General features: G+C 42.6%; 1 protein-coding gene across 8 annotated transcripts in view; it reads right to left on the minus strand.

Annotated features, from left to right (window-relative positions):
* The window catches only part of LOC140458400 (protein lin-28 homolog B-like), a 252,221-nt gene that overhangs the window by 187,385 nt on the left and 37,524 nt on the right, over nucleotides 1-27,312 (minus strand). For 4 of the 8 annotated variants that reach the window (XM_072552918.1, XM_072552937.1, XM_072552927.1 and 1 more), the window contains exon 3: nucleotides 15,563-15,744. In XM_072552918.1, the coding sequence (XP_072409019.1) occupies nucleotides 15,563-15,744 (182 nt within the window). Of the gene's footprint in view, nucleotides 1-15,562; nucleotides 15,745-15,979; nucleotides 16,286-16,511; nucleotides 16,671-17,051; nucleotides 17,242-20,923; nucleotides 21,365-27,312 lie in introns of those variants that run through there. The other 4 variants (XM_072552963.1, XM_072552901.1, XM_072552955.1 and 1 more) reach the window with 4 other exon arrangements.

Below are 27,312 nucleotides of genomic sequence, written 5' to 3' on the forward strand. Positions count from 1 at the left end.
TATTCCATAAATCCAATGATCCTCAGTTAGCTTTCATGCTCTTCCTTATCAGAAATCTATCTAAGTCAAAAAGTGTGGCGTTAGAAAAGCACAGCTGGTCAGGGAGCTTCTGAGGAGCAGGAGAGTCGACGTTTTGAGCATGAGCTCTTCATTTTGAATGTGGGGGACTGGGGTGGGGGGAGTTGGGGGTGCAGGGACAAGGGGGCTGAGAGTCCCTTTGGGCCTTCCTCATATTTCTGATGAAGAGCTTATGCTCAAAACATTGACTCTCCTGCTCCTTGTATGCTGTCTGACCTGTTGTGTTTTTCCAGCACCACATTTTTTGATTTTGATCTCCAGCATCTGCAGTCCCCACTTTCTCCTAGGAATCTGTATAAATCTACTTTAAAAATATTCAAAGACTTTGCTTCCACAGCCTTCTGAGAAAGCCATCTTCTGTTAGAAAAGGTTCTTTATCCATGTCTTAAATGGCTACCCATTATTTTTAAACAGCAACCCCTTGTTCTAGATTGTTCTACAAGAAGAAACATCCTCTCCACATCCACCATTTCAGAACCCTTCAGGATCTTACATGTTTCAATCAAGTTGTCTCTTTCTCTTCTGAATTCTAGTGGAGCTAAACCTAACTGTTGACACACCCCTTGTTATGAAAACCTACCTATTCCAAATATAAATCTTCTCTGCAGTGCTTCTAATGCATTTACATTGTTCCTTAAATAACAAGACCAATATTCTACACAGTCTCAACAATATCCTGGATAAGTCATGCATAATCTCCTTGCTACAATTCTCTTCACAATAAACATTCTATTAGCTTTCCTATTTGCTTACTGGATGCCCATATTAATGCTTTGCACTTCATGTACTGGGACACCCAGATTCCTCTGCATCTCAGAACTCTGAAAGCTCTTATCATTCAGACAGTCTGCTTCTCTTTTATTTTTCCTGCCAAATGCATTATTTCCAAATTTTCCAATGTTATATTCCATTTCCAGCTCTTTACATACTCACTTAACCTAGCGATACAGACTTGTAGCTTCCTTATGTCCTCTTAGGCTTACATTCCTAATGAACTCTGTGCCATCAGCCAATTTGGCAAACATATCATCAGTTCCTTCATCTGAGACATTTTGTTGAGATCATAATACGTACCCCTATGGAACACCACTCATTTCATTTTGCTAACCAGAAATGACTGCTCTGGTTCCTCACAGCCAACCAATTTGCCAATATGTTAACACTCATTCTTACTTTCCATGATAAATTTCAATGTGGCACCACATAAAATGCTGTCTGGAAATGCAAGTGCAGTACACTCACCCCTTTATTCATTTTACTTCTTCAATGGATTCCAATAAATTGGTTAAACTTGATTTCCTTTTCACAAAACCACATTGACCTTGAACATTTCTAAATGCCTTGCAATAGTGTCTTTAATAATAACTTATAAAACTTTATCCTTGATGGATGGTATGCTAATTGAAAAGTGCTACATTTGCTATTTTCCATTCCAAGGAAACCTTCCCCGAATCTAGAAAATTGTGGAAAATTAAAACTAATGCATCAACTATCTCATTAGTGACTTCTTTTAAAATCAGAAATCACATGCCTCCAGGTTATGGTCCAACAGGTTTTTGTGAAATCACAAACTTTCAGAGTGTAGCCACTTCGCCTCCACTTCTCACGTTAGAATAACCAGCCAACCGTAAACAGACCATCGTTCGCAGCAAACTAGCCAGCCTTCAAGACAACATCAACCACAACACCACACAACCCGACCATGGCAATCTCTGCAAGACATGTCAGACTGTCAACATGAACACTACCATCACACATGGCAGATACTCATGTAACTCGGTCAATGTTGTCTATCTCATACACTGCAGGCGAGGATGCCCCTAGGCATGGTATATTGGCTATAACAATGGATGAATGGACACCGTGCAACAATTGCCAGTCAGGAATGTTCCCTCCCAGTGTCAGGGAACACTTCAGTGATCAAGGACATTCAGCTTCCAATTTTCAGGTAAGCGTCTTCCAAAGCGGACTTCAAGATAGACAACAATGCAGAATTGTGATCCTGGATTCATGCCGCACTACATGTGACCCCAGCACACTGTCCTGTTTTGACACCATCACCTTGATAAATTGTTTTAATATCTCTACCTTTTAGTTTGTAAAGTTTTGGATTACTTATTACTTTTGTTAGACCCTTGGCACGACTGTTATACCTATCATGGGGGGGGGGGGGGGGGGTGGTGGTTCAGCAGGTCAGGCAGCATTTGTGAAGATAAATCAGAGTTAACATTTCGGGTCTGGTGACTCTTCCTCTGGTTTTTCTTCACAGACGCTGCCAGACCTGCTGGGCTTTTCCAGCTTCTGTTGGTGTCTCTAGCACTACCTTATCTTCAATTTTTGTAAGTATCTCTCTGCCTCATTTAATCAGATTGTAGGTTAGCCCTTCAGTTGTTATTGACACTTTACTCACTCCATCTGACACTTTTGATCACCTGCAGAGAATTATTATTCAACACTCCATTCACATCATTTGTATGATCTTTTGATCTCTCTGCCCATAAGTTCTGTGGTCTGTGCGCTTCCCTCTCACTTCACCTGATGAAGGGGATATGCATCAAAAGCTTGTGATTTCAAATAAACTTGTTGGACTATAACCTGGTGCCGTGTGATTTCTGACTTTGTCCACCCCAGTTCAATGCTGGCACCTCCACATCATGGCTTCTTTTTAGACCTTAGGAATGTACCTATCAGCACACAGGCACTCGTCAACCTGCAGTTTCAAAGATTTGCTCAAAGTCCCTACTTCCCTAGTGACTAAATTTTAATTGTGTATAATTCTGGTCTCCCTCCTAACAGAAGGAAGTTGTAAAACTTGAAATGGTTCAGAAAAGAATTACAAGGATGTTGCCAGGGTTGGAGGATTTGATCTATAGGGAGAGGCTCAATAGACTGGGGCTGTTTTCCCTGGAGCATCGGAGGCTGAGGGGTGACCTTATAGAGGTTTATAAAATCATGAGGGACATGGATAGGGAAAATAGGCAAAGTATTTTCTCTGGGTTGGGCAAGTTCAGAACTAGAGGGCATAGGTTTAAGATGAGAGGGGCAAAATTTTAAAAAGGGACTTAATGGGCAACTTTTTCATGCAGAAAGTGGTGCATGTATGGAATGAGCTGCCAAAGGAAGTGGTGGAGGCTGGTAAAATTACAACACTTAAAAGGCATCTGGATGGGTATATGAATAGGAAGGGTTAAGAGGGATTTGGGCCAAATGCTGGCAATTGGGACGAGATTAATTTCAGATATCTGGTCGGCATGGACAAGTTGGACCGAAGGGTCTGTTTCTGTGCTGTACATTTCTATGACTCTCAAGATGTAAAATGTGCTCAATTTTTCTGTCATCTTCTAACTTTCCAATATTTATTTCCCAGACTCACTTTCTAAAGGACCAACATTTACTCTTTTTGTAAAATAACAGCAAAAGAAAACTTACTATCTATTTTTTGTATTTCTAATTAGCTTTCTCTCACTCAAAATTATTCCCATCTTCTTGTCAAGCTTTGCTTTTTGTTTAGTTTTGGCCTGCCACCCATAATCACACAATCATATGCTTTTCATTCAGTTTGATACTATCTTCACCTAACTGTAGGTGCTAGGTTCTCTCCTTGGAATTTTCCTCTTTCAATGGAAGTAGCTATTCCATGTATTCTAAAGTATCCTCTTAAATGTCTGCCACTACATTTCTATTGACTGATCCCTTAGCTAGTTCGACTGTCATGCCCTTTATTTTAGTTTACAATACTTGTCTTGAGGATTCATTCCACTCCTCCTCAAACTGCATGGAGAAATGCACTTTGTTATGATCATGAATTAATTATAGCTTATTGCACAATGCCAAGTCAATTGCAGTCTCCTTTGTGGTTGGCTTCAAATCCCCCCAAAAAAACTTTCCCAACCCCATGGTTTTTGCTGAACCTATCTGACACAGACAAGCAGGAGGCTGGAACAGCACAGCAAGCCAGGCACCATCAGGAAATGGAGAAGTCCAAGGTTTCGGGTATAACCCTTCTTCAGGAATGGGGGTGTGGGTAGGGAGAGTCACAAATGAAGTTGGTGGGGGGGGGGGGGGGGGGGAGCGGGGGAAGAGTTATGGGTGGGGAGAGTGACAGAGAGATGGGGTGATGATATGTGAATACAGATGGTAGATATGACCCTGTAGGTCGATAGGAGGAATGAATTTGGGTGGTCGCTGGAAGTAGGGGTCAGTCAGAGGGATGGAAGGAAGGAGACAGGGCTGGAAAGCTCCCATTATTTCTTCCTTTATTCTAAAACTCGTGTGACTACCATTAGCAGGTCTATGTACCTCTCCCACAAATGAATTCTTGCCTTAATCATTTCTCACCTCAACCCAAACCATATTTACATCATCGTTCCTGAACTTAGCTCATCACACTCTATTGTGCTAATGCCATCAATAATTAAAAACCACCTCTTGTGCTGTCAATTCATTGGTTTTATTCTAGATGCGGTGTCCATTTAGGGAAGCCTTTTGCTTTGTCTTTTTATTATTTTGGTAACTCTGGCCTTACCTATTGCTTCCTCCTTTTTTTCCTCTATTCCTTCCTGTCAGAAAGAGCCACAGAGTCACAGAGATGTACTGCAGGGAAACAGACCCTTTGGTCTGTTTATAATTTCCCATATTAATACCTGGGATCCCTAACCCCAACATTTAGTTTAAATCCCTCCCTATTTTCCTGCTACATGGTTTATGAGAACACAGGCATCAGCATGATTCGGCTGTGGACTATTCCATCAGTGCAAATCCCACTTTACCCAGTAATAGTAGCAGTAACTCATGAACAGGAAACCTCACCGATGTTTGAGCTCTGGATTCATTTCTTATTTGGCCTTGGCCAATTTGGGCATGGCTCTGGTAATAACACAGAGATTATTTACCTTGGAAATTTTGCTTTATAATTTGGTATCTACCAATGCAGAATCTCCTTCTTTGTCCAGTCTATGTCAAAGGTACCTTCATGAATTATGGTGATTGGATCTTCCCCTCCTACAAATGCCCAAATAAATTTCCTACCAAGTTTCAGACATGTCTGCCCTGCATCTGGCATCCAGGAGTACCAACATCCTGCTGTCACAACATAGCACCCAGCCTTTCCATCTTCGTAATTTACTTTTATTAGTTTAAATTTGAAAAATGCTCCTACTCCAATAAGATTCTTTACTGCTCATAAATTTTACTAGAACTGACGTAACCTTCCAATTACCGGTAAATTTCTTGGAATTTAAAAGAGAAAGGTACTTACCAACCATACATTGACCTATTGAGAAATAACCAAATTTACTTTGGAAAATCTTTTAACCCTCACATTTTTATCGTGAATAGCAGCCACAATCTCAAGAGAGATAAGGTAGTTTTCTCTTCAGAAGGACCTGGATCATACCAGCCAGGAGTACACAAACCTTAATTCTACACTGAGCTATTGGGGAAACCATCATTTTGAGTATGACAAAGTCATAAGTCTTCAATTCTCAAAGTGCCTTAGGGACTAAAGATTTCTATGAATCATGAGAGAAAGAAAATAAATGCTTGTGTTCCAACTTATTTTCAAGTACAATGACTCTTTCATCTTTTGGCTATTCAGGTTTATTGATCAATTTCCTGTGTTAAGGGACTTTTTTTCTGCCAAGGTAACTTTGTTGGATGTTCTCCAAGAAGATTTGTTTGTTTTTGTCCTACATGTTTTTTCCCTCAATGTCTCCTAACGTTCTGTATAAAGCACTTGACACCTTAAGTATTATGTCATTCAAGTCAATATCACTGTGGCCAGTGTGCTTCCTTATGTAGGTAAAAACAATAACTGCAGATGCTGAAAACTAAATACTGGATTAGTGGTGCTGGAAGAGCACAGCAGTTCAGGCAGCATCCAAGGAGCAGCGAAATCGACGTTTCGGGCAAAATCCCTTCATCTATGTAAGCCACTCATATTCATCCCAAACTCCTTCTAAAGATAGTCTTTTATATTTCTGTTTTCCTTGAACGCCATCCTTCATTAAGAGGTGGCTGTGGAGTAGTTGTAATGGCATAGGACTAATAATCCAGGATCCATGGATTCAAATTCCACCAAGACTGATGGTGAAATTTGAATTCAATAAAAATCTTGAATTAAAAGCCAGTCTGATGATGACCATGTAATTACCACAAATACTCATCTGGCTCATTTGTGTCTCTTACAAAAGGAAATCTGCCATTCTTATCTGATCTGGCCAAGAATATGTATCCGGTACACAATCTGGTAGACTCTGACTACCCTCAGAAGTTTCATAGCAAGTCATTCAGTTCAAGGGTATTAAGTGATATTCATAAATGCTGGCACGGCCAGCAATGCCAACCTCCCATGTATACATAAAAATTTGTGTTGAAATCAAGTTATAAGTTATAGGTCTGATTCTTTTCTATAAACTCAAAATTAAGGAACTTCTGCTATCTTTCAGTCCATCCTTTTCCTCCGATCTTGCCATCACCCAATTTCTTCATCCCATTTCATTTGGTTTCTCTTTACTCCTCTCAGCCGTAATATGATGTTTTGCATTATGGGCCAAAGCCCTTCACTTCAGCTTCTCTATTAAGAAAGTTGTTTGCCACTAACTATTCATTGTTCTGGAGAGAAGGGGGGGGGGGGGGGGGGGGGGGGAAATCCACATCCCATTAATGAAAATGTTGAAAAAACATTATTTCAAATGTGAAATTGTTTTTGAAAAAACTATGAGTATTTTTCATGGATGTAATGAGCATGGTGTACAGAAGGAACTGGTAAATGTAGTAAATCCGAAAAGGATTTGATGCATGAAAGATTACTACACAGGATCAAAAGGTCATGTTGTTTTGATAGGTATTAACATGGATTGAGGACTAGCTAACTGACAGAAAAATGGATCATTTTCAGATTGGCAATCTGTAATGAAGTGACGTTCCACAGGAACTAGTGCTGAGGGATGATTTTCTTGGAACAGAAACTGAGATGAGTTTTTAAAGAATTGTATAAAATTATGGTATGGAGAAGGAAGACAAGGAAAAACCATTGCCAGAAGTTAGCAGTGCAAGAAATAGAGAACAGAGATTTAAGGTTTTGGGCAAGAGCTGCATGGACAATTTGAGGAAGAACTTGCTAATGAGCAGTCATGACCAGAAACTCTCTGCCCACAGGATGGTGCAAGTGGAAACAATTCATTATTTCGAAAGGAAATTTGCTGGGCAGCCTGCAAGACTGTGGAAAGTAGGATTGACCGGATCATTCAATGGAGAACTGCACTGAGCTTGACGGGCTGAATAGCTTCCTTCTGTGATGTAAATGACTCCATGGCATCACATTCCAATATATATATATTAATGATCTTATTGAAGGGATTGAGTATATTCCAGTCAAAGTTGCTGAAAATACAGGGACATCTATGAAGGCAAGTTCTGAGAAGGACACAAATAGTTTGCAAAGAAATGTAACTAGATTAACAGTGAGCTAAACTTTGGCATATGTAATATAATATGGGAAAGAGTGAAGGTATCCACTCTGAGGGGAGAAGTAGAACAGTCAAATATTATTTCAATATAATTAGACTACAGAATGTGTTACAGTGTGATCTATCTGTATGTCCTCATATACAAAGCACAATTCATTACTGTGCCGATATAGCAAGGTAAACAGAATATTGGCCCTTATTGCTAGTGCCAGAATTTAATAGTGGGAAAATGTTACTAACGTTGAGACCACTTCACAATGTACAGTGTAAATTTTTGTTGCACTGAATATATATATATTGGAGGCAGTTCAGGGAAGATTCACTAGGTTGATTACTGGGATTCAGGGGTTACCACAAATGCAAAGGTTAACTGGATTAGCCTTAAACTCATTTGAAATTGGAAAAATTAGAGGTAATCTTATTGAAATATAAGATTCCAAGGGAGTTTGGAATGCTTCTGCTCATGGGGCAGTCTGAACTAGACAGCACAGTTTCAGAATCAGGGGCTCTTATTTATGAGAGGGAATTTTTTTTCCAAATGGGTCATGAGTTTTTGGAAGAGAGATGTGGAGGCAGTGCAGTTAAAAATTTTATAAGGAAGGCAGAGATTATGGGGAGCACATTGGACCTTGACTTAAGCTCTGCTTTCCAATTAGTCAGATCTTATTGATAAGGAAAACAGGCCCCTCCAGTATATATGGCCGACACCTGCTTCCAAATCTTGTTTAATTAAGGCAAATGTACATTGAATCTCCCTTACAGAACCTAACTATTTTCACCTTCATCCTGTAGAAAATCTTATTAATTTTACTCCCTCCGCCACCATTTGTTCAATTTTTAAAATAATTATAGAGTCACAGAGATGTACAGCATGGAAACAGACAGACCCTTCGGTCCAACTTACCAACCAGATATCCTAACCTAATCTAGTCCCACTTGCCAGCACCTGGCCCATATCCCTCCAAACCCTTCCTATTCATATACCCATCCACATGCCTTTTAAATGTTGCAATTGTACCAGCCTCCACCACTTCCTCTGGCAGCTCATTCCATACACGTACCACCCTCTGTGTGAAAAAGTTGCCCCTTAGGTTTCTTTTATATCTTTCCCCTCTCACCTTAAACCTATGCCCTCTAGTTCTGGATTACCCCACCCCAGGGAAAAGACCTATCCATGCCCTTCATGATTTTATAAACCTCTGTTCTTGGTAATTTCTTCACAATGATATACTGGAGTACCACAAACTTGTCATGGGTTTCCTGTTAAAACTTCATCCAATCACCATTATTCACCCACAAACCATAAAAATATATTGATTATTAGATCACTCGGGAATCACAGCCAAGACCAACTGGGCCCTCCTCAACTATACTCCACACACAGAAATTACAACACAAAACTAGGTTCTGTAACCCAGTCCATTCTTGTCAGTGTTTACTGTCCACTTGAACAGCACTCCTATGCCAGCTCAGTGTACTTCCAGAGGTTACATTACTCTGCACACCAAGAAACAGTCAAAGCAATGTTTTATTAGCAAGCTACCCCAGCATAGACCTGTTGTATGCAGACGAGCTACCAACATCGCTAAGGACATCTCCACATTTTGTACTCAATCTTATTTCTGCAGTTTTCATCAAAACAAACAATCCAGTAACTTCAAGCTTCAAGAGGGAGTCATATTTGGGGCAGCAAACAGTAAATCTTGAAACTGTCTTTGATATTCTATGATACCAACAAAGGATATCCAGAACCCAATTTAAAATCTTGCGCACAAAGGCAAATCAACCATAACCATAATAAAAACAGTTCTCCCTAATTATAAAATGGCTCTGTAGGAGCTGACTATTTATACCTGGCACATCATGAAGCATGTTATTGTGAATGACCCTTAGCTTAACAAATAACATGACACAGAAAATCAATAATTAGCTTCATTACCCTAAAATACGAATTAGACAGAGCCTCAGAAAGAAAGGTTTTATTATTAAGCTGTTCTTAAAATGATGAGCCTTATAGAAAATGGTTTGTTATTTGCTACTACAGCTGTAAACTAGAATTTTGGACCTTTTCACAAGTATAGAAACAACTAAATCATTGGCTACAAGGTTTACATCAAGGTATCATTCTTTATATTGCCTATCAATTAGCTTTTGAGGGACAATTTTAATAGTACACTGAAAGGCTCAGGTTGTCTAGTCCAAGTTGCAGCAGTTTACTTTTAAATAGTACAGCACATTTAAAGAAGAACTGGCAAAAAGAAATTTTAGAAGACAAACAACAGCTTGCTATTGATGTTGTGAAAGAGTTTAAGGTGCTCAACGATTTACTCAACAAATTCAAGAATTTGATCATGAAATGTTCCACATTGTCTGAACTTAAATGGATCTTTTTCCCAAGAATGTGACTACCTGTGAACAAGGGCACTTAAAATAATGAATAACTTGAAGGCAAAGGACCTTGAATAAAGACAGGGTTGAAGACATGCTGCAGGGCTTGTGTTACTAGGACACAATTAGCATATGCAAATAATCAATGAAACTAGACCTTTGACAAAATGTAGAACAAATATTTAAATCGTTTTATGACAGGAACAGTTCCAAATGTCTTATCAGCATGGGAGCTTTATCCATTTTATCTCATCAAAGGGGACTGACAGTTTAGTTGGATGCTCCGTGGGAAGCCAAATGCCCAGATCTTCAAAGAGTGATAGTGTCAACCAGATCTGATCCAGGATCAGTTAAACATACATTCTTAAAAAAAATGGCATTCCCCAAATATTTGCAGCTTTTAGGAGAGCCAAGTTAGGTTTTCAAGAGCTTGGTATACATTTTAGATAAAATTGTCCATTTCAAAATTTAAAAAGTAACAAAGCATGCTATTACACTAAAATTAAGTTTCCTTCTAGTATTCACAGCATCTTCCCCACCTGGTTTTATGTGCAACAAATCAAAGTTAAAACCCCCAGGAGAAACCAAGTTTTAACTAAAAAGGAACAATTACCACATAACATTTACAGGCAAAAACAAGTTCTCACAGACAGAATACACAAATGTCTTTAACGAAAAGGAGAAATAAGGAACAATTTTAAGCAATACAACAACAAGTAATGTGAATTTGATTCAAACATAAGAGCCATGCAGGCACTAAACATTCTGTCTATAGCATTGCATTTTTAGACAATGACTTATAATCCTATTTCTAAAGCCATTAGATTGTTCGCAAATGATATTCAAAACTAAGCACCATATTTTGCCAGATCATATTATTTAAAGTTCTCAAACATATACACTTAATTTAACTTACGGCCTCTACATTGGTGTATCAGTTATAATGCTCTTCCTCTTCTGCCCATCATATTTAATTCCATTACTTTTGTGTTTAAAATAATACATTTAAGACCATGTCTTTGCAGTAATAGTACTCTTCAAGAATTTAAATGCTTGAAATATGACAACTAAGGGACAAAGAAATTGCTGCATTGTACCAAAATAGAAACAACCTGATATTTTAGAAGCTTGGTAATTTACACATATTCAAACAGCTGACTGTGCTGATCAAATAACAGTTATCAAAATGTCAATGCAAAATATGACATTTTATGAGCTGACTATGTCAAATCTACAAATTAAATTATGATTTACTGTTTCCTGTAGTTTATCTTCCAAAAACCAGTGGTTTTAAGGCAACACAGAAGGACCAATGTTTTCCACAGAGAAAAAATCAATAGATTGGATAGACTGATTATTGCCATTGACCATATGTATATTTTTACAGCATGTTCAACCATCTTGATGATATGTTTCACCTCATTTGAAATCAACATCAGGATTACATTCTAACTGCAGTCTTTTCTGCTGACCTATACCAATAGTACTGCACACTCAGCATCACTACTGTGAAGTCTATATTCAACTGTCGATTTCTTAGCAAATTTTAGAGAAAATGAGTAAGCAAATTAAGAGAAGTAATTCTTCCAGATATTTTAAAACCATTAATCAATGTTTTATTTTTACACATTGAAATGCAAAGTCAATCCTTCTAATCAATAAAATTTTCTTTAAACATTCAAGGTAAATAATGATCATGCATGATGCAGCTTCCACTTTTTGAAAGTAAAAGCAATTCTGGTATATTTAAGAATGTAGAATAGCCACATGTGAGGTTTAAACAATATAATCAAATTTAGCAGTCACAAACTGCAAAGTGAAAATTAGTGATTGTGAAGCAATGTATGAAATGGTGGTAATCAATGGTACTTTTATGGGACTCTACATTCTTTGTTTTTGTTCAAATGATTGGTTTTAGATCAGAGTAGATGGATCATGATCCCTGTTTATCTATATTATTTATGCAGGGCAATCACAAGTTTCAAACTAAATTTGAATTAAATTCAAAGCATCAAATTCAATTCACATCTCTCTGCAGCCACACTGCATCACAAACAATTCAACAATTCATGTTGTGAACATGCTGAACATTTTGGCAGTTCAAATCCCACTTCTCTCTTAAAAAATAAACAAAAGAGGTGTTTACGCAATCAGATCACATAAATAATAATAGCAACCTTTATTCAACTTTGATTATGCATTCCTAGATTTTTTAATAGGCTAAATTATCAGTATTTACTTCAAATATTATTCTGTAATCCACTGCAGAATTCTTCGAAATATCTAAATTCATTTTTAGAAGCCTTTTTAGTGGCTTGTGCTGGACGTCAACCAGCATAATGATGAAAGTAGCCTATAAGACCTCTTGGTTGAAAGGTGGTGGTAGGAAAAATATCTAATTCTTTATCAGTATCCAATAACTCCTGTAGGAGTTTGTTTTTTTTGGAGGATAGCTGTGGCATTGGTTAGGATATCTTCCACTATTGGATAGCCTACTGGAACTCAATGTCTAAGTCAATGCAATAGTTATCTTGGTGAGATATTAGATGGGACTTTTCACTATTAAATCCTTAGGACAGCAAGAGATTAATGCCTTCAGGAGCTGATGAGGGGTAGGAAGAAAAATTGCACAGTAGATTAGCAAGAGAAAAAAATAGATATCTGGAATGGAGATTCCCATTATTATAATTTAAACAAAATGTTTGTGTTCTTAATATTAACTTTTGTAGAAAGATCATGTATGAGGTGCTGTTTTGTAATCAATCTTGTTTCTTGCTTTTATTTTACATTGTGGATCCTGTTACTTTTGTGTACTATCATGACATTATGACAGTATCCTTTAAGAAGGATTAATAATCTTGAAGCTGAAATGTTGAAAACTTCAAAATATTTCAAAGCTGAAAGACATATTAGCAACTTATAATTAAGCCACATTTCTTTGTATTTGACTGTTTCTTGGAAGCTTAATTCTGTAGGTTTCATTTAGTTATAGTTGAGCAGACTTATTCAATGGACATCTAAACTTCAAATCATTCTTTATGCTGTAACACCAATTCACTAAAACAGTTTAAACTTTTACTGTGGCCAAAAATGTCAAATATCCTGACATGCTTTAAAAGACAGCTGTGACCAAAATTAAATGCTTTCAAAAATAACTGAAAATAAAATCTTGAGCAAGAGCAGGACAAGTGTACAATGTTGGCTACTTAAAAGAAAAATCTAATTCATCTGCACAACATAAGCAAAAGAAAGTTTACATGAATTATTTGAAACTAATTTGTATTTGAGACCACAGTAATCAGGCATTAGCCAAAATGAAAATTATTTTCAATAGCCTTATTTATACCTTAATAAATAAAGTATTTTTGGCTCTTATAGTGTATTTTTTCAATACAACACACAGGTTATAAAACAATTTGTACTTTAAAACATAGTTTTGTGAAACAGTGACTTTCAATTCAGTGATGCTATTCCTTATCCCCTTGTTTATGTGGCAACTTACTGAGAAACTCGATGCATTTTGTTTATTCCACCAATTTTAAGGCATACAACATAATGTCTTCAGTACAACTAATTTCCTGGCTGTACATTCAGGAAGTTGCAAACAAATGGACGTTAAGAACAATGAATTATTTAATTTTCATGAAGAAGCATTGACATTTGTAAAATGAGATTTTTTAAAAGAATTAAATGTGATTGTTCCTCTGAAACTATTAAAGTGCATTAACAATTCACAACTCGAAAACGCAACTATGCCTGAAAAGTGCCATTCAGGCACTATAAAATGGAGTAAATAAATATAGACTGACAGAAGACTTACAGCAACAATTACCACAGAACTGATAAAACGATGTTTTTGTGTTAAAAAGCACCAACCCAAAATTGCTGGTGATTGTCGTAAATGGTCTTAATAAGCTTGAAAAATGCATATGTCATGGTGTTGATTAAAAATGTTACCCATCTCAGAATGATCAGATAAATATGTAATTTACAGAACACTCTCGTTAAAAAGGACCTCATTTAATTTGCTAAACGCCTGCAACACTTTTCATCTGAAGTCCAGTGGAACACATGGCGAGGGTAACGCAAAGCTTAAAACACACGAGCAGCATAACCAAAGAGTAACAACAGAGCAGTATCCATAACTACTTTAAAGTTTATAATAATGATTAAAAATATTGCCCATAATTAAATTCCTGCAAAAGCGATTTTGCTGTCTTAATAGCCATGAGTTCACCAAACGGATTGAAACTATTCCAATAAACTCAAAACACACGCTGTGCTTGGGGCAGAACCAAAAAGATTTTGTTTTAATAAATGCTCATTGGACGCGCTGCTATTAAACTAAAGAAAAAACATTAACCGATATAAAAGAGTCTTTAATCGAGATCCGAGTGCGCGTCTCTCAGTAGCGGCAGTGCTGACCACTCAGGAACACGAGGGTGCCACTGCCTCACCGCGAAAACCCTTTCCCTCCGCCTTGTCGCTGTGTTCCTCTATAAAGCGATCTAACGAGGTCGTAAACCCCCGACTTAACGACCCAAGAAAGGTTTAGAGAGAAAGAGAGGCAGATAGAAGAGAGGGAGGAGTGGGGTGAAGGTGAAATTCGAACTTGTGAATACAGCCAAATGCATGAAAAGGAAAAGCGTGGACAGGGACGGCTAAAAACAGCATGGCCAACAAGCCAGAGTACAAGTAGATTCCCCTCGAAACCCCCTGCGGAACCAAGATAGGTCACATCTTTGGGTCGCTTTTCTGCAGATTATGGGTGGAAGACGACAGTAAAGTCGATCTCGGTTTATGGATGTATCTTCCTGTGGATCTAATTGTAAGCATTGAGAGAAAGCAAGCGTTGAACAACAGGGGACACCTCGCACACTCCACATGGTGCTGCACTGATCAAGAGTCCTTTAATAAACTGACTGCTTCTCCAGAAATCTTCAGTGGCGAATGAATCCTCATACAATTACAGGCAATATTTCTCTGCTCCTTTCCAAGATTTCTGTCTTTAAACCAACAGTGGAGGTGTGCTTTAAGAGACCGCACGTTGCAACATAGGCGCCCCCTCAATTGTTCCCCGTACAAAACCTGCAACAGGCTGAGCCCAGCATTTCCGGGTTTCACCTCTGACCTTGACAAGCAGATCGCGAGTTTGATATTTGCACCGGCGGAGAACGACCAAGTGGCCAAAGTGCGCATTTTCCCTTCAACTTTGTTCATTGCACACACATGCCGTTTGAAACAACCCACCGCCTACAAGCCGGGCGCAGGGAAGCGGCACTTTTGGGCAAGAGTATCCTGCTATTCCTTCGCGAAACGTTCCCAATCAGAGTCAACACTGGAGACTGGCGAAAGCCGTGATCGTCATGGAAATGAGTGCAGCGCGAAAAAAACAAGCCACGAATATTCACGGTTCATGCTGGACTCAATCCAGCTCCTCAATGCGGGTGTCGTGGCAGCCAATTTACAAGGGAACTTTATGTTTTCTCTCTCTACACACACACACACACACACACAAAATAATCCGTGACTGCTCCACACACGCCGCCTACCCCTACACACCCACCCCCCGCTTCAGCAGAGGGGGAAAAAAGATGAACTAAACTGGCGGAATTATGCAAACTTACTTGGTGTACGAAAACGTCCACTGGCGTTTCCAACGGGGTGCCTTCTCGGGAAGTCATGGAGATAAACCCGAAACCCATTCTAACGTTGAACCATTTACAGTGGCCTGCTCCCTGCCGGATTGGAGACTCTTCCTTCTCAGTCTGTTTTCCTTTCTCGTCTCCACCACCTTTACCCGCCCCTCCTGGACAATTGCAACACACACGGGAGAGAGGGGGAAAAATAAGAATTTAATATATTTGATGCAAAAAAGGAGGGGGGGTGAGAGTAAATCATGAATAAAGTACATTTAAAATATACATATATGTATTTCTACGCTTCTGGCAGGAAAGAAAGCACTTCGCATCGCTTTGGCCATGATATCGATTGTAACCCATGCTCTTGTTACTCCATGTTTGAGATAGCAAACCGTACGTAACTGGAATGCGCCTGGTTTAAAACGGATCCCATCTCCCGCACTATCACACAAGCCTAGCTGCTCTTCCTCCTCTCTTCTCGCGAATCGGAATCAACATTCAACAGCGTCGATCGCGACAGAGAGGGAAAAAAAAGGTGGAAAAAAACTGTCCACTCAAATAAGCTTCGTGTAATACTGAGGAGACTATGGTCGCATCCAGCGTGCTATAACTGTACTCCAATCAAACTTAAGGGGCAGGTGTAGTGTTGCCTTCCACACACGGACTGGGGTTGTGGTGAGCGGGGGGTGGGGAGGAAAAAAAACTGTGCTAAATCGGACACAAACACTCCACACAATAGCCCTCAGCAAGCTTTTGAAGTGGTGAATAAATGGGGGCGGGTACACACATTTTGGGAGATCTACAACAATAGGTTCGGGAAAAGCCAACCTGCGATCTCTATGAATAGTATGCAAATAAAAAAAAGGGCCGTTTTCTTCAAAAAAAATAACCACACATATTTATATATAGAAAAGAGAGGGAAAAGAAAAGTAACCTTCGGCCATGTTGTCACACAGGCCCCTGTGTCCAAACCCGCCTGATGAGAACTTTTTCCTCGGAGTGGGTAATCTTCTGCATCAATCTGGAGTCATAGGATTCAGTGATGAAAAATGTAGCGATCGCCAATGCCCGCATGGTCTAACGTTCACCTCCCTCCCCCCTTCCCCCTTCCCCCGGTCCCTTCCCTTCCTGGCCTGGCACACACGTGACTCCTCAATTACATGCCTTCTTGCTGCTAATTACACATCGCAGCCTTTGCACAGGCGGAGCAGGAACCTCCGCTCGAAACTGGCACCGCAGGCAGCAAGCATTAGGGTGCCATACCAACACCACCCAGTCCCCATCCCCCCACCAACCCCAACAAAACTCAAACCCTCCGGATTCTTCCATCTGGCTAATTGTCCGACATGTTTGATGGGTCGGTCAGCTCCGTAGCGTTAAAGCTGCAGGGTCTCTCTCTCTCTCTTCTCACGTTCAAGGAAACGTCAACGCACGCAACCCGCACAAATCGGATCGCCTCTCGTGATAAACACACCATTATTCTGGTAACGCCGGGTCACAGTCCCTTCAGGGGACAACGACAGCGAGCACTCGCCGCCAAGAACATTTGCATGGCCTGGTGACCAATGTTCCTCACGACCAGCGTCCAGCTCCTGATCGTAGGTGGAGGATAGGCATAGGTTAAACGCAGGGAGGGAAGATTTAAACATCGTGCCAAAAAAAACACACACACATTACCGCCGTCTACCTAGTTTTATTAAATCACGCTCAGATAGAGACATTGGCATTAAAAGATAAGAGAAATCAATGGGTTTCACCAAGTGAACAGTTTCAGGGAGCACCCTGTAACATAACCCCCCCCCCCCCACACACACACACACACACACAAGAAAGGTGATATGAATTGAATTTGATATGCCATTTTCAAATGGTCTCTGTTTAAACTATAACACGGTTCGTCAATCACACAAGCCGGACATGATGCCTTCATTTCAGAAGCAGGATGCCACGACCCGTAGGAAGCAATGAGAGACAGCAACGTCCTTTTCGAGCATTTTAACCCTGTTGCCTTCAGGGCGCGCGTACCTGGGGACGGCAGAGTTTAGAAACAAAAATACATATCGACCCCAAAGATGATTACCCGTCTGCCACATTCCCTCAGTCTTTTTTGTTTGAAAGGAAATTCCCCTCCGAAAAGGGTTCAAAGGTCAAGCATTTGCTTCACTGCCCCTGTTGTGATTTCGAAATACCTTTACTTTGGGAGCTCGCTGGAGACGTGCAGAGCGCGCTTGGGGGGAAAAAGGGCAAAGGCGTGCTGATAAAACGTGGGATTTTTGGTATCAGAACACGCTGCCCATGCATTGTCTATTACCGGGCGTTTTTGCTCCAAAAAAACTGGCCTGACGTGTCGGCGCCAACTTGTCTGACCAATTGTAAGGGCCAGTTTGCACTTAAATAACTTGTTTGCCGCTTTAACATCAACGTCCCTTTTTTTAAAAAAAAATAATCACTACTTGTTTTCGCACAAGACACACTTTTGTCTCCCAAGCCGTTGGTCAAACATTAGCTACGGGTGTGTTTTTTTAATAAATGTAAATGGTTTGGAGAAGAGAGACGGTTCAGTAAAGTAGAAGCTCTCAGTCCTGAAATTCCTTTGAAGTCTTCAACCATAAATTTCCTATAGGTTATTTTAACAGAGCGTGAGCTGAAGCCCAACTCCTACGCGACCGAAGAGAGTTGAGTTTGTTGGCTTCTCTCAGGCCGAGCTGCTCTGTACCAGAGAAAAACGTCGAACCTTAACAAAACGAAAACTAGCTCCGGTCGTCTCTTACGTGTTTTACAAATACTCGTTTGTTTCGCTGAGATTATTGTCGTTAGAAATCACATACATCTGATACAAGCCTAAACTCCCCCTTGTTACCACATATCGCTGACTTCTTCAGGGACTGGAGTGTATTCATTTGCAATCAATAAATGAACAGCAAAGGGAAGGCAGCTGTTGATTTGCGGGCGTCCAGTAAATAATGGGGGGGGGGGGGGGAAGAGTTCTGTTGTATTCAGTTTTAATTTATTCCTTTACTAACAACGTGAGCTGCTTCGAAAACGCGACGCGCGAGCTCAGCGTTCTTCCAAATTCCTGAAATATCTCCGTCAGCAGAACCAGGGGCCAGTTTCCCGCCCCCACCCCATTTAAAAACGTTTGAAAAGGGTGGGGTTTTTTTTCTGTTTGCTTTCCAAAACGTACGCATGAGGGCCTCAATACCCAGATATGGATCAGGAAAATCAAATGACCGAGTATTCCCAGTTTTGCCTTTTTTTATATATTTGATGCTCCCTGACTCCGGTCCACAAAAGTGGCTGTTTCAGGCGATTAGGAGAATTAGGATCGGGGCAGCCGGAATGGTCACTGGTGTCAGATGTTATCGAGTCATTCATTTCCTGTGAGAGGACACCAGCCTTTCAAGTCATGCAAAGGTATAACTGGTCAGCTCACATTCCAACTAGAGCTAGCTTCGACAAGATCAGCGGCGCTGTTCTTTTTTTTCAAAACAAAGAAAGCGATTTTTTTTAATTTTAATATAACTCGGCGAATTTAATACCTGGTTGCCAGTAAACATTGGTGTTCACTCGAAGTAATTTTTTTTGTGTCTTTATTCCCCAATTCTCACGTGCTGGTGCCTTTCTGGTGGAGGGCAAATTCGATTCGCAGAAAAATCGACGTTTCGGGCAAAAGCCCTTGGTCAGAAATGCCCCGAAACGTTGACTTTCCTGCTCCTCGGATGCTGCATGACCTGCTGTGCTTTTCCAGCACCATACTCTTGACACTAATCTCCAGCATCTGCAGTCCTCACTTTCACCTAAATTTGATTCGGGCTAAAACAGGAACGCAGCGAAAACTTAATATTGCACCATCACAATTTTACGTGCACTGTGTTCTTTGTCCCCCAAAGGTGCTGTGATAGTGAGCTTCTCTTATGGGTCAACGCCTAATTTTCCCCCCTTTCTCGCCCACGTTTAATATTGTGGCGAATTTAAAACTCCGAAATGCAATTCGCCAGGTGTGATTTGGGTTTTGTCTCGCAAAATATAGCTATTCAGCCCCTCTTCAGTTTTACCTATTTAATTCCTACTAAACAATGTGGGCTTGCCAGCACCGACACATAACGCAGTAAGTTGTATTTAGAAAACACAGCCAGTGTCCCCAGGATGCCCCCAGCCAACTGAAGTGTGGTTACGGAGGAGGCACAGGCCTGCGCAGCAAGTGCCTACAAACAGTATGGAGACAATGACCGGATCATCTTCTCACGGCGATTGGTCCAGGAATGTTCCTGCTCTTCTCCGAAGGGTCGCCTCCCGGGAGGGTAGACAACGCCTCGAATCCTTGTCTCACTCAGCGGAAGGCTTTTCCGAGAGTGTAGCACTCCCTCAGCACTGCACCGACCCGCGTGACTCGGGCTACCCCCGGGGGACATACAGGAAACCTAATGATTCTGCGGCGGGTAAACCAAACTCGACCCCCAGCCAAATGTGTGAAATCTGTGCACAATTTGTAAAAGTACTAACAACGGAAACTCTTAATACCTCTAAGGTACCACAGCACATGAATCATCTGTCTTTTCTGAAATTGGGAAGAATAATCGTTTCGTTTTTGTGAGTACAATCGCTGCCAATACCCAACACCTATTCTGTCTTGCATACATTTCGTTAAGATTGGTACATTTCAGTTCATGTGAGCGTTTGAAAGAAACGTTTATAAGAACAAATAGAGGTGGAAATATTAGTTTCCGATCTGCAATTTTTTAAAAACAACCTTCGTTGATCAAAACAGACGCGTGTGGGGGTTTGTTTCAACAGGTCAATTATTACGAAGTAAGTAAGGTTCTTTTCGAAATTAACTCAAACATGAATGAATGAAAATGAAATCACAATGCGCGGCACTGCCTGGGAGGTGGGTATGTACAAGCGATCCGGAGATCTCAGTCGTGCTGTTAAATTAAACCGGAACGCGTCCTTTCAAAGCCTGAAGACCAGTTCAGTGCTTGACGTGGGAGCAAGACTTTGCTTTCTTCCACCCCCTGTGAAACTGATCGGGAGTGTGACAGACAGTGCGTTCCCTTGAGTCTGACCCCTATTCCACTAGTGTGTGAAACACACACGCAGAGAATGAGCTGTTCCAGCAACTCCCCCCCGCTCCTTTGAAATCCTCGCTGTAGACTTACCACTACACCGAGCTGACCTTACCTAGGAAGGACTGGACCTGGGGGTTAGAAAATTCACTTCCGCGAACTGTCCCCACGCCTCAATCCTACTCCCTGGGAGAGGGCGTGGGGGGTGGGGGGGGGGTCGCCTTAGGGAACTGGATAGTTTGATCCAGGGACTGTTACCTTCCGAAAAAGTGAGACTCACCTGGTGACATTCAGGATTCTATTCCATTGCTCCCACCCTAAAGACAAAATATCCTCAAAGACACTTCGCCCTCTCCTCCTTGCTTTGGTGGGGCCCACACCCGAATCTCGCGCTGGCGGCCCCCGGGGAATAGAGAGAGACCATAGGTCGCCTCTGCTGCAAAACTGGAGGAACCTTACGGTGTATAGCACCTCCCTCTCTTCCCATACCTGGCTGATAACCAGGTATCTGAATATCCAGATATTTTCAGCGGAAGTTGCAGGGAAAAATGAACGGACAGCGCGGAAACAGACCCTTCGGTCCAACTTGTCCATGCCGACCAGATATCTCAAATTAATCCAGCCCCACTTGCAATGTTCAATCTCAGCAAATGCAATACAGTTGAGACACGATGAGCAGCAGTCCCCAACGTATCGCCATCATTGCCTTTGATGCAGAAAACTTAGTTTGTTTTTTTTTTCAGCAAGTTACAAGTCCCCCCCCCCCCCCATCTTTAACTGGGCCGTATAGATCGGATTACTTTATTTTAAAGAAAAAGCAGGAAGCATGCACGGATTCTGTCACCGATGCCGCCGCGGTCAGCACCAGCTCGGTACTGAACGCGAAATCGGAAATCTCAGCGAACTCTCGACTTCCCCACAGACGGTCGGTGAGGGATGAAACCTGAGGCTTGCGTCAGAATTGGCCCAGGTCTCTCCCCCCACCCTCACCTCGAGGGGCTTCGGTGAAGCTGATTCGGACTCCGCACTGGAGGGAGGCGAGAGACAGACAGACAGAGTGGCGGTTGGGTGCCTTTTTGATAACGCTCTGGCGGGGGGGGGGGGGGGGGTCGGCTGGAGCGGGAAGGAGGTGACCCCAATGGGCCGTTCCTGATATCGAAGTGCCTACGGAATTTCGCTTCACCCTCACTGTTTTCCGCCAGACCTCTCTCTCTCGGTGTTGTGGCCCAGAATGGGAACAGCGCTAGTCCACATCACTGCGGTTGCGATTCGGTGATAACGGGCCCGTTCGGTAGTTCCTCCCCGAGCAGCAAAGCGAACATCCCAAGCAGTGGACTGGCCACGACATTCCTGGGATTAAGGCGAAATTATTCGTTAAATCGAAATATTCGCGACTCGCTCCCGTTGGGGTGAAGCGTGATGGAGATTAAGATTCACTCCAGCCGTGATCTAGTTGGAGCGTGCTGGATTTTCCGCTGCATGTTTGGTGATTTTTATGTTTATTTGGGAGTAGTCATCACGGTGCAGTATTGTTTTATTGAAAACTACCACAGGAAAAAAAAGAAATAAATACATCTTGTTGTAGCCATACTGTGTTCATCCCGTTAAAATTAGGAATCAAACAATTCTTTGAGTCGTTTGGTAGATTATTAATATGAATCCATAAACTCGCACAAACAAAACTTGCTGGAAAAACTCAGCAGGTCTATGAGGAGAATCAGAGTTAATGCTTCGGATCCACTGACACTTCTTCCGAAATGTTCTTTACAGATACTGGACTTTTCCACGAATTTCTGATTTGTTTTGTTCCCGATTGCCAGCGTCCATAATTCTTTTGGATTTTTTTTCCTATCCATAGCATATCTGTTTTATTCGCTGCCGGACTGGCTTCACCCGAGCATCCGGCTCAGTCCCTTTAAATTCCACTGCCTGCTATTTTAAACCAGGCTCCCTGGAGCAGAAAACTACTGGAAAATGCCGATCTTTAAGATCAGCGGGAGCACCCAGAGAGCGGTCAGGTCAGTTCAGTTGTGCAGTCCCCCAGCATCGGCACCTCCACATCATTGAACAACCTCAGCAAACATATCGTAATTAAAACAAAAAAAAAACAGAAAGCCAATCGCATTTAAAAAAAAACCCTTCCACAAATGCGTGTTCGAGTCCAGTTTCCGTACTGCCTGAACGTATGAGCTGGTGTTGGGCCTAAAATGAGAAACTGGGAGGAGCTTATCTGAATGAGCTGAGGACTGGGGAAAGCGGGCGAGTGTCAGAACAGCGGCACATCCCTTTAGTTTCAGCGCGACCGAGGTTCTACCTGTTCGTTTCCACCGCCTCAGTGACACCCCGTGTAGAACACTCATCAATGGCAATACATCGTTTACACAAGTACATGAAGCAGCTAAAATATACAGCACTTTTATTGCAAGTAACGGTCCTTCTACCGACAATTCCGATGTATGCAGCCAGCATTAATGGAAGCAGGAATAATAACATTTTGGACCAATGTCCGAATGGAAACTTGGAAGAATGAGCCTGTTTGTTTCTCCCCTCGTTGATCCAGGAGCGCACCCTGAGCCCGGGGCGAGTACGCGGAGGAAAGGATAGCTCGCTCCCGGGGGAAAGCAAAGCATTCTTCCGCCTGGGTGGCTGGCCGTTCTGTCATCTGCACAGAGGAACCTGCAGTGTAACCCCCCCCCCCCCCCGTCTTCCGGTGCAATATCACACTTCGGAAACGGAGGCTAACTTTAGCTATCCTGAAGCCCGAAGACAAGATCAGGCACCGGGAAACTTCCAAACTAAAGGAAACGGGAGGAAGCAGTTGGGAATCAGAAGGGGGAAAAAATCACAAGGATGGGCGATGGGAAATACTCGAATTTATTGGAATCAATGGGATGGAGATGTAAAGAAAACGCAAGTCTGGATTCCCGACTGTCCGTCAAAACAACCACTTTACCGGATAAAAAAGGTTTTTTTCATTCGGTTTCGAAATTCCCTTCGGGGAGGGAGCGGCAGGAAACGAAAAGCGCCCTATCAAGGCCAGCATCGAGGTGATGGGTCGAATGGTCGCCTTCTGTTCTGTGATGCTGTTGCTGCTACCTCCGGGCTTTACCCGCCTGCATGATCTAACCCGGGTAAAACACATCGCAGCAGGATAGCCGCCCCCGCGGGACGCCCCAATTTCGGAATCCTGCCGCAATCTCAAGGCGTCTCTGTGCTCAGCACCATCCTTCCACCCGCGGACGGCCAGCTCCCCTCAAAGCCAGAATCTCTCCGAGATGCCAGGATAGTGCTTTGAAACGATTTGCATGTGAAAACGTTTCTCAAACCCTCATTCCCTCCCCCCGCCACAATGTGCGGGAGGCCCGGGTGGGTCCGCACATTTGCTATTGGAATTAGACAATTTGCCCAGACATTGAAGTCAAGTTGAAGTAATTTCGGTGCTCCGTCTCGGAAGTATCAGTTCACCGTGGCTGGTCCTGCCGTTGGCAGCAGTCGGGAGCTGCTCCTTCTCTCATGGTGCTAACGGAACCGTTCCGACGCGAGAAAACAGCGCCCATCTCTTCACGCAGGGAGTCAGACTCTGCACCGGGTGAACGGGAAACGGAGACCGACGCGGCTGACAGCTCGTCGGGTTGACGATTTAATGGCACCGGTTTCGAGATCTTCTCGCTCACTTCCTCCGCCTTTACCACACTTTCACAGGGATGAGATTATTTGTGTGAAACGGTCGGCGAATGCCAGGGGCAGGGATTGTCGCAGAGTAACATCTGACCAGAGCCGAGCCCCTCGGTCACCTGCCTGGGAGAGGCTGGGGGAGGAGACAAGAAGCTGGAAGCCTAACAGCGCAAAGTTGCCCCTTCCCACCGAGGGGACTGTGGTTCTCGCTGTCTCGATTCCGAGGAAAAGGAGCCGTGCATCAGCCTCGAGTCTGTAAAAGTGACTCCTTCCAACTTCTCGGCCCCAGCGACAAAAAAGACGCTGTTCTTGAGGAAGTTATACATGTCATCTGTGCTCTTCCAGCTTCACATCGATTTCACGTCCGCTGATACTTAATAAAACGTTTCTAACACCACCCAAGGCTGCCCATGGGATTAGCAACAATTGCAATTAATGCAACAATCTATGAATGACCATTTACAGTTAACTGAGGAACGGATTTCACATTTTCTTGTAACGAATGACCACATTTAAATGGGTTCCAAGTGGATTTTAATATAATCGACTGGAGGAGGTAATGTTAATATGCTGCAGCCCTATCGTGAACGCACCGTTGCGTGAAATGGGTGGACCCGGCTGTACCCGAACCCTGTTGGGGATATCCGTGTGTGCAACAAATCCACCGCCCGTGGAAAGCACGCATTGGGGGCGGGCTCTTGCACACGGTTCATTCATCGCCCGAGCCGCCAACAGCCGGGACATGGATCGGCGATTGCTTCAGTCTGGAACACGATCCCAGTTGCAGAATTGTAGAATCAACTTCGCAACCGTGTCCCTGTTGGAAATCCGTGAACGTGGAAGTGGAGCTGCCCAATCACCGGTCACTAACCCCGCACCTCCTACCCTTGCAGTGCGGGGCTCATCATTTTGCCCGCAATTATCGTCTTCTGTTTACGACGGTGTCAAAATGAAAAGTTCAGAAGTCCTGGGGTCGCCTAGAAATTGCGTTATATTTTGATTTTTTTTAAAACAAGCAAATCACTGCTGTCTAATACCGAGAGCCTTTTTTTCCGCAGTTAAAATGGTCGATCTAGACTGTTTCACAGTCCGTGTTCTATTTTGCTGAGCATCTTATCATCACAACCACACTGCACGATTTTTTAAATCATCTATTAATAAAGCAGTACACCCTCCATTTATGTAAACATTTAACGTCGTAGATAGAGCAATAAAAGGCGGCCGTTTGGTCCATCGGCTGGGAGGTAGTTTTCTGACTAGCGCCCATTCTCCTACCTTTTTCCCGTAACCATTTAACTTCCTGTAACTCTTCCTTTTCAAATAACTTTCTGATTTTCCCATTGAATATCTCAAAAATATCTCCAAGCAGGAGGTAGAGAAGTGAATGTTTCGGATAGAAATTTTCTGGGGGGGGTGGAGGGGGGGTGGAAGAGAAGAGAGCTGGCTGATGAGGGAGGGTTAAGAGAACATAGGTAGGAGGGTACGGCCTGTTTGGTCGATGGGAGGAATGAAACCGGTTGAAAACTGGAAGGGGGATGAAAGGAAGGTGGAGAGGCTGGGAAGGGAGTCGGGGGATGGGAAAGGAGGGTATTGGAAACTGAAAAACTCAAAAAATGTTCAGTCCTCGGGGCTGGAGGCTGCCCAGGTCAGAAGATGAGGTGTTGTTCTTCCAACTTGCAGTCTGAGCCGCTGTGACAATGGACAAGACCAAGGATGGTCATAGCAGAGAAGGAAGGGGAAGGGTAGTTAAAATGGGTGGTGACCGGGAGGGCAGGTTAGCCCTTGCAAGCTCCTCCGAGATACTTAGTTTACATGCTGAGTTTACCTTTGATCTCACTGATTTAGTGAAGATCACATGGGAGCTCCTGATGCAGTAAACTAGGTTAGAGGAGAGGTAGGTTAAACACCTGTTGCACCTGGAAGGACTATTTGGGGGCCTAGGTGGAGGTGAGGGGGGGGGGGGGTGGTGGTGTACCAGCAGGAGCAATGTCTCATCTTCCAGCTGGGCAGCCTACACCGCAGAGGACTCAACCTTAGGAAAACTCAGTTTCAAATAACCTCCCTTCCCACATCCGGACTCCTGGTTACCAACCAGAGTCACTCCTCCCATCGACTAACCAGATTGTACCCACTACCTGAGTTCACTTATCCCTACCTCACCACCCCACCCCCCACTTACATTCAGCTCCCCTTAGATTATACCTCAAACATGGACTTCTCTACCTCCCGCTGGTGCCTGCCTTGCTGGATTCTTCCAATGTCCTGCCTGTCTCCCTTGGATTCCAGCATCTGCAGTTCTTTTGTCTCAAAAAGTATCTGCCTCTATGGCACTTTCAGGCAGTACATTCCAGACCTGAACCACTAGAATTATTCTGTCATATCACTTCTTTGATTAATTAATTAGGGTGGCACGGTGGCTCTGTGGTTAGTACTGCTGCCTCACAGCACCAGGTTCAATTCCAGCTTCGGGTGACTGACTGTATGGAGTTTGCACATTCTTCCTGCGCCTGCGTGGGTTTCCTCCAGGTGCTCTGGTTTCCTCCCACTGTCCAAAAGATGTGCAGGGTAGGTGAATTAGCCATGCTAAAATTTTCCATAGCATTAGGCAGAGGGGAAATAGGTCTGGATGGGTTACCCTTTGGAGGGTCGGTGTGGACTGGTTGGGCTGAAGGGCCTGTTTCCACATGGTAGGGAATCTAATCTAAAAGAAGTGCGTCCTCTTGTTATCGATCCTTTCAGGCATGGAAATGTTTCATGATTTTGAATATTTCAAATCTGATTGCCTCTCAGCTTTCCCCTCAAGAAAACCACTGATGAATTCACTGCAAAAGTAGCAACACAAGAATGCTAGCTTCGTTTGTTCAAAACAGTTTGAAACACCATATCTCTCTCATCTAGTGGACAGAATGAGACACAATACTCTTCGACATTCAATAGAACTTCTTTGCTCTCATTCTTAGTATCCCTAGACATAAACTTCAAATGTTGGGTATG

The sequence above is a fragment of the Chiloscyllium punctatum genome, chromosome 3 (genome assembly GCF_047496795.1).
Source record: "Chiloscyllium punctatum isolate Juve2018m chromosome 3, sChiPun1.3, whole genome shotgun sequence".
Taxonomy (NCBI): Eukaryota; Metazoa; Chordata; class Chondrichthyes; order Orectolobiformes; family Hemiscylliidae; genus Chiloscyllium; species Chiloscyllium punctatum.